At 37.0% G+C, this 16,338-nt stretch overlaps 1 protein-coding gene across 1 annotated transcript in view; it reads left to right on the forward strand.

The window, feature by feature from the left end:
- Positions 1-16,338, forward strand: part of rassf3 (Ras association domain family member 3) — a 53,133-nt gene that overhangs the window by 31,234 nt on the left and 5,561 nt on the right. The window contains exon 3 of the mRNA XM_008400493.2: positions 15,380-15,487. Coding sequence (XP_008398715.1) covers positions 15,380-15,487 — 108 coding nt within the window. The remainder of the gene's footprint in view (positions 1-15,379; positions 15,488-16,338) is intronic.

Here is a 16,338-nt window from a genome sequence, read left to right on the forward strand (position 1 = left end):
TAGCAATCAATTAATCGTTAACTGGAGTATAAAGAATCAAAAGAAGGCACTTCGCTGAGAAAACGCATTCAGAGCAGTAATTAATCCAAAACTGTACATAATATATTAAGGCAAAAACAATTAACTGGATTTATCGTGATTAATTAATTATTGAAATGATCGTCAACTAATTTTATAATCAGTTGTTAACTGGAGCATAGAGACCCAAAAAAAAAGCCATTTGCTGAGAAAACAATACATTCAGAGCAGTTATTAATACAAAACTATACAAAATATACTGGGCCTGAAACAATTAATAGTACTAATTATGTATAATCGGTTTTGGAAATAATCAACTAATTTTATAATCTGTTAGTCGTTAGCTGGAGCATAGAGACGCAAAAAAGGCCATTTGCTGTTAACTATATATATAAATTTTGCATTTAAGATAAAAACAGCTTTAGCCAGTAAATATGTTTTAGCTTAAACTCAAGAAGCAAAGTTTTAGCTGAAGGAATATCATTTTGACATTTAACATTATTGTTTTATTTGTAAGAGGAATTTAATTATTTGCCAGTTTACAATGTTTAAAGTATTTCACATATTGTAAAAAAAGGCTTAAGTAGTTTGATTAAAAAAATCTGTAGAACGTGCCAGTCACGTAGATTTTGTTCACGCATGATTAACTGGAACTCCATATTATCAACAAGTCATATTAAAACTAAATGTAAACATGCTAGCTTTAGATTTGCACTTTGAAAAACATAATTCACAAAATCAAAATGTGAGTTCAGTCAAAAGAAAAAGCTAGTAATCATTATAGACGTTAGCATCTGTTAAAACTTGTGGTTTATTTTAATTTTGTTATCAAAACATTCCAGTTTAACATTGTCATATTGCTGAAATAATTCCCATTACTCCCTCTGGATCGACTTTTTCTGCTTCCAAAGCAGCTTATGACTTCAGGAGCAGGTACAGAGTTCAGTCGGATGTATTTCTGTAGAGGAAGTAGTAATTCCTCCTGAGCTGCATCCAGCCCGTGTTTGCCTTTCAAATGGGTCCAGGACGCCTGACATCATTGTGTGCTTGAGAGAGTGAGATAAAGGATTTGTTTGCGGATCCTCCGCTGCTGTTTAGCACTCGCTTCCTCTGCCTGTTGGTTTATGCTTCATTGTTGGTACCTGGCTGCAGCCTGCTCCTCTCTGCTGGTGTTCAGCTCTCCTTTCCGTTCGTTGTCACAATCACTTTGCGTCCTGTCAGACCGGTCTTTTCTGCACCATTACGCTCATTTATGTTAGTCAGGCTGAGTTGGAAATTTCTTTAGAATCCCAGCTGGAGTTAAAGCAGAGTCGCAGTGTTTGGACGTTAACTTCCTCATCTGCTGCTGTGGGAAAATTGCCACTTGGTTTTTATCTGGAAGGCCATTGTGAAGACAGCCTGCCTGCCGTTGTGGTGGCGAGCTCATCTCTCTCTTAATTCATTTATTCTCTCACGCATTCAAAAAACAGCTTCATAGCGTCGCTGCTTGACCTACTGGAGACATTTTTATGTTGTTTGCCAATTGAAAAATCTTTTATTCTTACGAAAAAGCTTGTCCTGCTCCTAAATATTGAACTTTTGGCTATTTTCTAACCAATTGATCACTTCGATGGTTATTTGTGCACCATTAAAGCACAAATTTGAACCATGTTTTAAAAGAAAATCATATATATATGCATATTTTTAAATTCTTTTTATTAACAGTATGAGTTGGTATTCAGAATTTTGAACATTGGGAACAATTTTTTGCTTTCGTTTTCCATATACATATTTACAAAAAAAAAAAAATGCAAGTAAATGTTTTTTTTAAAAGCATCACTTTAGTCATTTCATATTTAGATGTAACCAGTGAGTAGAACTGCTGATTTTACTGTATTTGTAGTTGTTTTTTTTACTGAAAGTCATTCCCATGTTTTTCCATCACTAGATTTCCTTCCTTTGTCCAACTTTGACCTGATTTCTTACTTCCTGAAACTTCACTTCCTCTCTGTTTTCAGTTTGCTTTGCAGCAACAAAACCCAGGTTTTTACAGAGTCGGGAAAAGCCTGGAATGTCCTAAAAAGTATTTATCAGAACTTAAATATGGAAAACAAAAAGAAAATATTGCTGCGACGTTTCATTCAGTCCAGTCTGAGGTTGGATCCTGCTGACTGGATCATGATTTTTGTGGTTTTGAGCTCAATAATAACAGCTGCTGGATGCAAAGCGTGTAACATGTGTAGTCTCATGATTAAGCTAACTTTTTGGATTTTGGGTCCAGATCTCCTGACTGCTTTTGTAATATTTTAAAGCTAAAGTCAGAGTTCCTATTTGAGATTCATTGCATCATTGTGATGTGAAACGCCGCTTTTCCTTTATTCTCAGGATTTTATTAGACTCTGCCTCTCCTGTTCTTTGTGTGGCCTTCACTATCTTCTAAAACAGACCCAGAGGCCTTTAGGCATGCGTGCGCGCACACACACACACACACACACACACACACACACACACACACACACACACTGCTCCTTCACAGAGCAGTGTGTTGTTTTATAATAAGATAAATCTGCCTTTGAAAAGAACTACCTGCGTCATGGAGAACAGTGTTTGTCAGGACTCTGTTGATGATAAATTGCGCCTAAATACGGCTTAGTTTAAGATTATTATCTGCAAAAGAGGAACTCTACTGAGAAGCCAGGAGTGGGAGAACCAAATAAACTCAATAGTGTCCAAACTTTTTGTCATGTGGACCAAAATTGTCAAGTCAGAACTACCCACAGGCCAAGAAAAAAAAAATAAAATCAAGTGAATAGGGTTGCAGAAAAGTCAGCTTTCCAGTAAAAGTTTCCACTTACTGTAAATGTTTGGTTATAAAAAGACAAACTTTGTGTCGTACTAAAAATATTTTCATTAAAAGATATTTTTCCAGTAACATTTTACCCAGATTAAAAATAAAAAGTCTCCATCTGAAGCTGTACCGGCCAGATTTGTATCATTCTTGAACAGCAGTTGGGAGCCGCACAAAATCAGCCAAAGGGCCACAAATGGACCCCGAGCCACAGTTTGAACACCCTGGTTTAGGGGAATAAACCGGGCTGAGCAGAGCTGGTGGGTTGATTTGGTTTCCTCCATCTTTGTTCTGAATTAAACGCCCATTTTTGCAGAAAACTTAACATAAATTAATGTTATATTCTGACTCTAAAACAGAATGAAGTAAATTTGATTCTGACATAAAAAACGATGCGTATGAGTCCTTTAAGTAAAGACCATGTTGATTTTCTCAGCTCATTAGAAGCTTTAGTTCCAGGGAGGTTTCTTATCTTATTCTGCTGTATTTTTATTTGGCTCAAGGTCACGTTGATGCTTCCCGTGACAGGTAATCAGATAATTCCCCAAACACAGATGATTGCTGGAACTAGAACCTGGCCCCAAAGGAAACGATCTTCATGTGACACGAAGCAAAAGGAATGAAGCGCTGTTGTGCTGCCACCGCGCTCCGTAAGCGATTCTATCTCCTCCTGCTCTGCAGCCCGGAGCTCATCTGGGAGCAGTTTGAGCGGCTGTGATCTCCAGGCTGCCATTATCACCAAACCACAGCCGCCGTCTTTGAGGTGGTCTGCTGCTCGCTTTGATGTGTGCAGAGGAGAGTGAAAGTAGAAGAATGAAAAATTACACAGATCCACAGGAAGTGAGAGACAATTTATTTAAGCATGATGAAGTGCTTCAACTTGCACAATATCTTGTAGGCCGAAACGATTAATCGCATTAATTGTGATTAATCGGTTATTGAAATAATCATAAACTAATTTAGTAATTGATTAATTGAACAGACTTTAAATTAAACAGCCATTTGCTGAAAGAATAACATGCTCAGAGCAATAATCAAGCCAAAAACGATCAATATACACACTAAACACTTTCTGTCTGTAAATATGTTCAACCCAGAATTTCTCAGTTTTACCTTTTCCTGGTTCAAACTTAGCAAAGTAAATATATTATTAAGCACCTTTTGTTATCCAATTATTAATCGGTTAGCAAATTAGTCAATTAACAATCAGAGCTTTTCACATGTTGATGCTAGAGGTATTTTCTTTTAGCTGCAGCTGTATTCTTTGCTACAAATGATCAAGCGTTCGCAAAAGGAATATTGTATTTTAGGTAATAAATGTTCATTTTCTTATTTAAAAACTATTTAATTTTGCTTACTTGCATTAAAGCTTAAGTAGCTAAATGAAAATCTGCAGAATGGGGCAATTTATCCGATTAATCTTCAGAATAATTGATTATTAGAATAATTGTTAGTTGCAGCTCTGATATTTTGAGTATTATTTGAGCTCCAAGGTTTTATCAAAGTGTTGTTTCAGGTATTTTGTTGTACGGAGCATCTTTGTGCAATGAGTGCAGTGAAAGTGATCCTGTGGTTCTGCTGAGGTGTTTAGAGAAGCCAAAGCCTCATTGGACTTTTTACTTTAGCTGAAATCAGCTTGTGACTCTAAACAACAAATGCAAGTTGGAAGTTTTTTAGTTTTTAGTGGAATAAACTGCACTAAATTTCCATTATCAGTATAATAGATTTTTTTTACTTTGGAAAAGAGAGATTTAAAGAGTAGCTGTAAAATCAAATGAGGTGTATTAGCAGTAACAGCTCTTACTGTGAAATATCATCTCTGTCCCTGGATGTTGAGCGGATAGCGACTGTCTTCAGTCAGATGCTTCTTAAGATACGCTGCGAGACGGGCTGCTGATGGAGATCTTTCCACCATCTGCAACTTCTCTTTGAAGATACTTCAATTTTAATTTCCCTTTGTGATACAAAACTGTTATTTAATTAAAAGCATCTGTGAAATAAGTTTAAAAAAATACTTATCACTGTATTTAAAAAACCCATTTATTACGATAAAAGACGTACTATACCCCCAGTTTGTAATTTGAAACTTGCTTAATTTTGGGTTTCTACTTAATGACAGTATCTATAACCCGTCATTGTTTGTGTGTGTCATGAAAATAGACTGTGGGTGTTTGCTGTGAAGTCAGTGTCATTCTGTTTGGCTGATTATCACCCTGTGTTTTGATCAGTTTGATGATAGGCAGTCAGAGGATTATAAATATAAAAAGGGATTTTCCACTGCAGTCGAAGTGGAAACCATATACAGTCATGCATGTCTCTCAGGTATTGTTTCCTGTCTTCCCATGATCAGACTGCACCCAGACACGCCTTGCTTTGTCATCATTGTAGCCCTGCAACAAATGCAGAACTATGATGCATCATGTAATTTAAAGCTGCTCTTTTACTTCCTCTGCAACACAATTTGGATGCAATCATAGGCTGCGAAGCCTCTGGCCTTGTTAGTTAGAAGCTAAAGTGAGATTATTATAATAAGAAATAAGCTTTTTCTACAGCTGATGATGGCTGAAATGGGTCACACCTTGTAAAACCTGATGAGTTGGTTTGATGTGAATTTCATTGCAGTTTCTTTCTATAAGAGCTGGACATGTTTAACATGGACGGCTTCCAAGCTTCTTACTATAGCAAAAGTAAACAGCATGATCATGCAAAAACAGCAACCAAGAATCTGAATAAAACATTTCTACATTTGCTAAGCAGGGAAAGATGATAAATCGATTTTATTAACTTAATGAAGTTTTTGTTTTTTCACCAATGCAGTCCTCGGGTTTCTGTAGTTCAGAGTGATGTCAGCTCCCACGGCGGCCATCTTGTTTGGCTAGCGTGTTTTACAGCTTCTGTCTATTTGGACTTTGAGTTCAAGTCAACCTACAACAGAGTATTAGGGCCTGCCTGATCAGCATCAAATTTTTATCCGGAGCAGAACGTTGAAAGGATTGTGAAAAATTCTGAGTCTGTTTTTAAAACCACAGTTTTTTGTTTTTTGTGTAAACGTTGTCATAGACTTAAGATTTCACAACTTTATTCTTATAATATGAGTTTTTATTAAAAGAAAAAAAATGTAGGCAGGCCCTAACATTTTATATAGTACGGTTGATTTATTCAAAGTCTAAATAAATAGAAGGTGTAAAACATGCTTGTCAAACAAGATGGCTGCCCTCGGCCCAAATCAATTTATCATCCGGCCTTATCTCATCTATTCATTTTGCATCTAATAATAAAGACAGACTCACTCAGCGTGGAAATGACGCAAACATTAAAGCTACAGCAGCCCAACCTTTCCTCATTTATGGAAAAAACCAAAACGTATGGATGAAGTAAAGCAGGAGAACATTTCAAATCTTGTGCAACAGAAACATTCCAGCTCAGGTGTCGATAAATTACAGCTGACGGTGTCGTAATGTTACCCTCCCACCGTCCTTCAGGCTAAACTCGACATGTTTTCAGAAAATAACCGCACACGTCATAAAAGCAACCCTTCCTGTAGGAGTCTGGCAGCTCAGGGTTTATTTAGTAACCAAGATGACAGATAACACCGATGGTTACTGTGTTGCTTCACTCTGCTGTGAACTTTGCTGCCAGTGCTCTCCATTACAGCTGCTGTTTGTTTGCTGTACCTTTCATTGCTTGACCTTGTTTAGAGCGTGTTTAGTCTCTTAATGACGCCCAATCACTTTAACCAGCTCACTACCAGCTCACTAAATTATAGTTAATTTGTTTAGGATTTTCTTTAAAAAAAGAAAAAAGCAACCATTCTCAGACACTTTACTGTGCAATCCTGGAGTTTACTTTAAAATTGCGGACTAAAACAAAATAATAAACCAGAAGGACAACCAGTCTGCGTTATTGCTGCCTCGCTGTCTGAAAACCACAACTTTTTCTACTCTATCTTCCTCCAAGGTCGGAACCATGAAGTTTCATAATCTTCACCAGCAAATACTTACTCTCACACACACACACACACACACACACACACACACACACACACACACACACACACACACNCACACACACACACACACACACACACACACACACACACACACACACACACACACACACACACACACACACACACCACACCTCAATGTTTGAGTGTGTTGCACAATATTCAAGTTAACAAATCTGCTGCAAACAGCAGCAGATCAACTTGAACTCTGGTGTGGTTGTATACATCTGTTTCTTTGGAAAGGTTAGCTGTAAAGAAAGCTAATGAGACTGTTTCTCAGCAGTTTTTTCATTTTTCTTTTACAGTATTTGATAAACACTGAAATTGTTTTGTGGTGGAAATGTTTTTATTGAATGCGAAGCTTGGAAGGAGCCGTTTCATTGTAATTTTATGGGATTTTCTTGTTCTTTTCTGACTGCTGGTTTGCATTGGATAAAGCCATCAGCCTTTTTCTTCTCCTCTGGTGTCATTTTTCATTTTTTGTTCCACATTTTGCAGCTCATGTTGTCTCATCTGTCTTTACTTCCCCTCCTCCTCCCTCTGCTGATGTTGGTAATGAACTGAGCTCCATCTTTGGGTGGCCTCTGCAAACACACTTGTTGCGGTTTCATAACAGAGTCCTGTGACACAGGCTGGATGTTCTGCGCTCTCCGTGTTGTACTGATTGGACCACAGTGGAAATGTGCAGACGGTTCTGCAGCTCGATGCCGGTGTGGTCCTCATTACTGTGAGAAAATCTGGCTCTGGACTCCTTGTGGTTCAGCAGGTTTAGTCTGCAGGTTTTACTCGCTGGTTTTCAAACACAAACCTCTGTTTTCTCCACAAGGAAATCTGGGTTTTTCTTTTTTTCTTTTTCTTCTTTAAATTACATCTTTTGATGTTAAACTCGACTTTGTTGTTTGCGACCTTGGCAGAGGAAAGTTTGACTGGTTTGCCTTGTTGGATGCTTGCAAAATTGAGTTTTCATTGGTGAAATTACTCATTAGTGTTTAGATTTCACATGAACGGGCTAATCATCTAAATCCTTACAGATCAACTTCTTCAAAGCTAAAACAATGTATTTGTTTTTCCCACATCGTATTATTTCAGTATCCACCTTGCATTTCAGTAGAAATGCAAGGTGGATACAATTAGATTCATTATGAATGCTTTGCATTCATAAGATATGCAGCTTGACTAGGCTGCAACTAGCAATTATTTTAGAAATATGACTATTGATCAAATAGAAACATTTGGCAAATTCTGCTGATTTCTCATTTGAAACTTAAGCCTTTTTTACACAATGTTAGAAATGCATTTAAAGATGCAATAAGCAAATACATTCATTTTTAAATGAGGAAATCAAAATCAACATTTTATTGCCTAAAATGCAATGACATAACATTCCTTTAATGTATCCTAAATCATTTGTAACAAAGGATGCATCTGCAGCTAAAAACAGTCTACTAATCTTTCTATTTATGTTTTTTTATTATTAATAACTGGATAGTAAATTGTTTTACTCCTAATATATTTAGTACAGTTTTGACTTAATTACTGCTCTGAATGCGTTTTTTCTGGCAAATCAAATCGCCTCTTTTTTTCATCCTGTAGAAATCAATTTGATTTCATTAATTTGATTAATCATTTCAGCCCTACCTTCTACAATTAGATTCCTGCAGATCTGATTCTGCATCATGTCTAATTTGACCTCCTGCTGAACCAGACAGTGAATTTTTTGTGGGATGTTTTAAAAAATTTTGTGGCATTGGAGACAAATGTCACAGAAAAATCCTGATTAAAACAAATAATTCTTACCTGCTACTCAGTGCAGCCACTTTGTCTGCACCGCTGAAGAGTCACTTGCAGTAACATATAAAAGTTTGAAGCTTTTACTTGCTTCAGATTCATAACATTACTATAATATCTTTGAGAGCCTCTAGACCTGTGGTTCCCAAACTACGGCCCGTGGGCCGAATCCGGCCCGCCTCCACATTGGGTCCAGCCCCCTGAACAATACCAGAGAGTATTTAGATTTTTTTTTCATATGCCGTATTTTTCGTACTATAAGCCGCTACTTTTTTCCTAAGCTTTTAACCTTGCGGCTTATATGTGGATTTTTCTTCAACCACCAGGGGGCTCTTTAGCAGGATGTGAATCATTGGAAGTATAAATTGGAAATAAAAGAAGGAATGCGCCCATTAAAATGGAATTAGGTTTTAATAGGGAATTGAAATTTGAGAATGTTGTTGATCAGTTAAATAGCATTGAGGGGAAAAAGAACATTTTTCGTTTTTTTAAATAATTCTGGGATCATTATGAGAATTTGAGGCATAGATCTTAGTATCCAATAGATGGCAGTAGTGCAACAATAATGGATGCAAGCTGCCGTTGAAATCTAAAGAAGAAGAAATCGCCTATTTTCATTTAGCACATGCTAGTAGCAGACACGAAGGATCAGCACTTTTACAGTTACCATTCGGAAACTACTGTAATCAGTTCAGTTAAATGTAAACATGGCAACTTTTTCTTTTTCAACCCTAATAAATGTGATATTCAATTGACCTGTTATGACTCAAATGTTGGGTGTCCGCCCCCCTCTGCTGCATTGTTGTGGAAAACCTGGAGCGGCAGAGATATCTGCGGCTTATAGTCCGGAAAAGACGTTATTTATTTAATAAATAGTGTTATTTCCTGGATTTTTTTCTATGAAGAACCCAGAGAGGGTCATTTGGTTATTATTTATTTCATTAATAGTGTTATTATTTATTTCCTAGGGCTGTGTAATAATATCAATTTTGTGATATATATCGATATTTTCTTTCCTAGAAAAAAATCGATATTCGTCCGCAAGTATCGTAACATCCAACTGTCACCTTGCTCACTCACTGCTTGCTTCGCCGGGAGAGTGATTAGGTCATCAGGCTTAGAGGGATTCCTTCAGATCTTAAGTGTCGAGGTTAAAAAGGTATCAAACTATTCAGAGCAGGGTACTTGGTGCACTTTATTTACTTTACAAATGGATGTAAGCTACAGTTTGTACTGTTTCAATTAAAAGAAACATGTTTTCTCACCACTTCTTTGATTCATTTTGTCCAGCTGTCAACTTTAAGTCTGTGTCCATGTCCAACCAGAGCCAGGTCTTGTGTAGTTGGTGCTTTTAATCAGTTTTCAGTTAAATTAATTAAATCCAACTCTATAACAGTCACAAAATGTCACCAAAATCACTCTCTCCCTCTAAAATCTTTCAGAAAATCGCAAAAGTGCATTGAATTGTATCGTTTGCTGAATATTGCAATATATATCGTATTGTGAGCAGAATATCGTGTATTGTATCGTGAGATTATTGTATCACTACAGCCCTATTATTTCCTGACTTTTGTTCTGTGAAGAACCCAGAGAGGGTTATTTGATTGTGCTTTCTGGAAGACGATACATTTTTACATTTAGGCACTCCTGCAATCGTCACACTTTTTCTGTTACAAACTGACTCCGGCCCCCATCAGAGAAGGGAAAAGTTATGTGGCCCTCACAGGAAAAGTTTGGGGACCCCTGCTCTAGACCAAACTTTTTTCTCACTTGGACCAAAATTGTAGAATCAAAAGGACTCACGGAAAATAAACTAGAACTTGCTTTTTGTGGTTTTGTTGGGAAGAGATGTTATTCATCATAGAACCAAAACTTGCTTGCTGTATTAAAAGGAAGGTGACCAGTTTTCACATTATTTTTGGCTCAGTTGAATTAATTTACTCTGTTATGACTACAGGATTTGGGTCAGTTTCTTTCAAAACACTTGCTATGTTTAGCCGAGTTTAATAAATTAGATAAAAGCGGATTTTGGTGCAGCAAAGTCGGATTTTCAGTAAAATCATCTGGATTGAAGTGGTTTTACTTGTTATAAAAGTAGAATATTCTGTTCTACTTAACACTTTTCATTGTTAGAAAATTATATCTGATTGATAAATTTTAAAAATAATATTTTCCTGTGAATAACACCCCATTTGGGTGTAAAACTTCACAATCAAAGCTGTGTATGATTTATGTGTCCATTAGTCCCAGAAGGTTCATTTAGAAATGATTTGTCTGTTTCTGTTTGCACCAGAGGAAAGGTGTGAGCCGCGGTTTAAAGCACATTGTTGTGCTTTTTCACGGGGCCGTTTGGTCCCATTAGTGCAGGAATGCCAGGAGGAAAGGTGTGGCTCGAATAGACTTCCCCCTCGATTCAACAGGAAGTCACATACAGAGGAACAGGCTGCAAGCCAGGAGGGGCAGAGAAATAAATACTAACATAAATAAAAACAAGTCATAATGAAGCTTAGTAATGTATTCGCTCCGGATCAGAAAAGTGTTTAAAGGAAGGGTTCTCAAAGTGAGGCATGAGGGCCATTTGCAGCACGTAAACTGAATTTACATGGCCCACCAGACCACAATTCAAACGTAAATTAGGACAAAACTATGACTTTTAAATTAGAATCTGCTTGATGCAACACAAAGTGACCATCTTTTCCATGATTTCTGGTTTCCTTCTGTTGTCATGGTAACTAGACTTGTACTGTAAAGTACTTCTTGCTGTGCTCAAATCTCCTTTTAATTGCTGTATTAAAACTTGGCTGAATACAGAAAGTGAACCACATTCTCTTGTTATTGCTGAGAATTGATGAAATATTATTCCAGTTTTCATTTTTCATTTTACAAAGGAAAAACATTTGAAGTTTTAAATCTATGATCCCATTCCTACAAAAACAATCTGATTACTTTGTTTAGTTAAAATAGTTCATGTTAAGATTATTCTTGAGTAGGAAAAAAAATATATATAAATTTTTGGTGATTTTAGTTTTTAACAATTGTATATTTTTTGGCACGCAGGTACTTCTGAGCTTGAAAAAGTTTGGACATTCCTGGTCTAAAGAATATTTTCTGTCATTTTAACATTTAGGTCAACAATATTACATTTTTGTGTTGTAGAAAATCTAATATTTACAGTTGGCTATGTTTTCATTTTAAAAACCACAAGCAAAGTGATTTTAAGACTAATTTTAATGACTCAAAATGCCAAATATAACTCTTAAACCCTAAATCAGAAGTGGTTTTTGTTGTTTATTAGAGCTGCACAATATGAATGTGCGCAACATTTGGCTAGTTGCAATATTTCATGTGCAATGCATGCAAATTCTTCATGCTAGTAATACTAGCAAAGAGTCGGGAAATGGCACAGAAATACGAAGGGTTTAATTATAATATTGCAATATTCAGCTAAATTGTAGCTGAATCCGTGTGTTTAGTCTGGGCCCAGAAAAGCCCAGACTCCTCCTGCGGTGATGTCACATATTTACAGACGGAAGATGTCAGACGAGCGTGACAGAGGTAAACAGAGGCAGGAGAGCTGCAGGTGTGTGTGATAAAAGGCTAAAGAAAGAAAGTCATGTCCCTCTCAGACAAAACTATGGTTTTTGTTTTCTGTTCTGCTTTCGGTGTTGCAAAGTTCTGCTTTTTTTCTTCTTTTTTTTTTTGCTGCTCTGTGCAGCAAGTGAATTATAACTCCACCTAGTTAGTCTCTCCTAATCTGAAATGTTTAGTAGCTTGTGATGCAGTGACTAAATTTTTAGAGATAAAACCTTTAGTTTGGTTAAAGTCGAGAGACATCTTTTAGATTATAATGATGTGTTTCTTGGCTGCTTCTCCGTCGGTTTAGTGTTGATCTTTCGGCCTGAGTGGGAGGATTCGCTTTGTTCCTGAAAACGGACTATGACCTCATTGTGTTGCAGCGCTTCTCTTCTCCTGTTTGTTTAGATCCGGTCGCTCTCGTCCTCCCAGTTCCCTTTTAACTCCTTCTGACCACACTGTAAAGGTTCAGCTTTTTCACGTTTTTCGCATTACAAACACAGACTTCAGTAAGTTTTCAGTGAGCCTGTGTTTTACACCAACCAGTACTGCCTGTTTTCTTCTACAGTAATGTAGAAGAAAACATTGCAAGTTTTCAAATATTTTCACCACTCTGTTGAAAATTATGAAGTTATGTATTGACCCGATACTTTAACTTTCATTACAGCTGCTAATCTTTTGGGGTAAATCCCAACCAGTTTAACTAGAAACTGAAATTGTCACCTGTTAATCCAGAGTGGATTAAGAACGTCTGTGGAAATGTGCAAACAGAACTTCTTGGTTTCTTTCAACAGCAGCTTTCTTCTTTCTGCTCCTTCATAAAGGGAATTTGTGGAGTTCGGGATCTGTGCAGCTCCTCCAGAGTTGCCCTGGACCTTTTGATCAGCATGCACATTTTCGGTTGATATTTACATCTGGGGAAAAAATTTAATAAAAGCCCAAAATCACATTGTTCACTTCATTATTGTGCACATTTTGTTGGTCTACCACATGAAATTTCATTAAAATGATGTTTGTGTTGGCAGTTTGGAGAATTTCATAACATGCAAATACTTTTTTCAAGGCATTCTATATGAAATGATCTGACCAGTTAATTAACACTCCTTATTTGGAGGTCAGGTCTCATTTTGTACAGTTTTATACTTCCATTTGGGACTCAACTGCTTCTAAAAACAACCTAAGCTCTTAAAATAATGTAATAATTTTTAATTTTAGTGTTGTCTGAAAAATGAGGCGTCTTCAAAACCTCCAGAATGTAATGTCACAAATCAGCAGGCACCGTTACCTAGCAACCCATCGAAACTCTGGCACGTTTGTCAGCTAGTTTTACTGCTGTACAATGGCTGCTGGAAAAGACAAGTGTTTTGTTGTTGACTTACCACTTGCTGCGTTCTTGTTGGCTGTGCAGGAGGCTCCACTTCTGCTTTTCAAAGATGAACAATTGTATAATTGACACAAAAAAACATGAACTTGTTGCCAAAACAACAGCTAGCCGTTTTCTTTAAAGCACTTGGGTTGATTTTAGAAGCAGTAGAGACTCAGTATATAACATGTCAGATGTGAATTTTGCATAATAGATCCCCTTTAAGTCGCCCTCATTCCTCCACTATAATAAGCTGGCATGAAGGCCCAACTGCTTAGCTGCTTGTTGAACTTTCCCTTTCCTCACAAGGCGGATAATCTGCTTTACCTGCCACTTCCTGGTGATGAGATTTGTCTCGTTAGAGCGTCACATCTTAGAGGTGAGATTAAACCATGAAGGGAAAAAATAAACAGTTTGACCAGACAGATTTAGAATCAATGAAGAAATCTTTAAAGCTGATTGATCTTATTCTGACTCTGGTTCTATAGTTGAACATCTGATGGATCAGATATGTTGATGTCTTCATGTCTTTCTAACTTCTTTAATCCCGACGAGTCGCTGACCAGATTTGATTAAATATTAAATTTCTTTAGAAATATTGTTTGGTATCGCTGCTGCAGCTTTTTGTAGCTCAGTGTCATATCTTCCTATTGCGTCACTCAGAAGAATTGTATATGTTATACTAGACTAACTTTAGTCTAGTTTGTCTCATTGCATTTCTTAGATTTCTCAGTTTAAATTGTTTTAATGTTTATAAAGAAATTGGCATTCCTGTTGTTTCTCAGAGCCATAAACCTTTTGACTCGTTGCACTTGTTACATTGGCACCTCGGGTCTTCCTGCAGTATTGTGTGTGTTTTCCATATAAGGGTGTACGTGCTTCGGAGGCTCACTGGATTCTGCACTGTGTGTGTGTGTGTGTGTGTGCGTGCGTGCGTGTGTGTATGTGTGTGTGGTTTTTAATAGATGCAGAGGAGAGCTGCACTATGCCCATTTAAGCACAGGATACACCAGAGAAAGATGAAGAGTTTGCACTGGGATTTACATGCTGTTGGTCTCTTTGAATGATTTTATTGAGTTTTAAACGTTTGAGTTTGTTTATTTTCAGGCCTAAAACCCTCTACTGGTTAAAAGAAATGAAGCAGTTAAACTCCATATGCGTGTTATTACCTAATTCTAAGGACTCCAGCCAATTTCTACCAACATTGCGCTCAGTCAGTTAATTGCTTTTAAGGAGTCATATCCCCATTTACTCTCCAAAAGTTCAAAACAAAATAAATTGACTTATTTTTCATTAGGATTTATTGATGCTAAAGTTTTAGCGGCACTTTATGACATGTTTTTATGAATATCTGAGCTCCTTGGAGTCATGTTGGCTATGTAATAAAACATTTAATTACCTCTGAGGTCAGAGTGCTGCGTATTTACAACTACAACACAGTCGCCTGCTACATGTGACCAGTTATGTTTAGTGTGTTTTTTGAGTCACTGACTACATCTGTGTCTGATTTAAAGTGATCTTTTAATCAAACTAAAGACTTTTTTAGGCTTGTGTTTATTCCCACTCATATTCCTGTGAACGTGCTAAAATTAGCAGTCTCCTAGCATGGGGCTGATTTTTAAGAGATTTTGGTCATGGGTTGACCCTGAAGCAGGAAGGCCTTTCACATGTTGCCTCTAATGCAAGAAAAACTCAAATGACTCATATTGAGTTGTCCATGTGCCTTGTTATTGTTGCCTGAATGGATTGATTTGGTATATTTCTTAGCGGCTCACGTTTTCGTTTTATTTCCCGTCTCTTGAAGGATGTGGAGAAGGAACGAGAAGTACGGACGGAGTTCAGCAGGGAGGAAATCCAGCAGAAAATTGACCAATACAACTCTCTGACCAAAGACTACCTTAAAATGACGCTGGTGAGTGGATACCGTACCGTATGATGCTAAACATGAAGAATGTTTCTCAGGTAATCTTAACATGTTCTCCTGTGTGAAGAGCGTTAAAGCTGCACTCTCTTTGTGTATTAAAAATAGTAGGGATGCACCATGTACCAGTTCAATAAAGAAAAACGGTTCTAAATGTATTTAAAACATTTCTTTTTTTAAAAACACAGACATAATGTACTAAATGACAATTATTTTTGATAACTCTTCACCATTGTAGCACACTTAAATACACCAATAGCTTCACAAGCTTGATCAAACATGTAAAAACAACAATTTTACTTGGTTCAGTCAGCGTAATTAGGAGTATAACAGCTGATGTAAAATAAATAACCAGCACTCCGAAAATATAGAAAGGTTTTCATAAGGAGTATTTAGATTTTATGCTGCCATTTGGGTCTCAGCTCCTTCTAAAAGCAGCCAAAACAATAATAATAAATTTTTTTTTTTTAAATCACCCAACTGTATTTTGGCAACAAGTTAATGTTTTTTGGTGTCTGGAAAATGACCTGTTTCAAAAACTCTCGAAAGCAACGTCACATTCCATGGGAATTGCACCGTTACCCCAGCCAAGCCCAGCCCGTTACCTAGCAACACCCGCAAGCATGTTTGTTCAGATGGTTTCATAGTTGCTGGTTAAGACGAGCGTTTCACCGTTCAAAATCTCATTATCTAAGAACGATTTTCTGTAAAAATTGTAATGAACATGTTTTATATGGACCATAGATTGATCCCAACCTGTTCAAGGATTTAAATTAGTGCTGAAAACTTTTAATTCTGCTGTTAAATGGCGCTGTCTTTTGATTCAGCAGATGTGGATTGTG

Source organism: Poecilia reticulata, linkage group LG23 (assembly GCF_000633615.1).
Source record: "Poecilia reticulata strain Guanapo linkage group LG23, Guppy_female_1.0+MT, whole genome shotgun sequence".
NCBI classification, from domain to species: domain Eukaryota; kingdom Metazoa; phylum Chordata; class Actinopteri; order Cyprinodontiformes; family Poeciliidae; genus Poecilia; species Poecilia reticulata.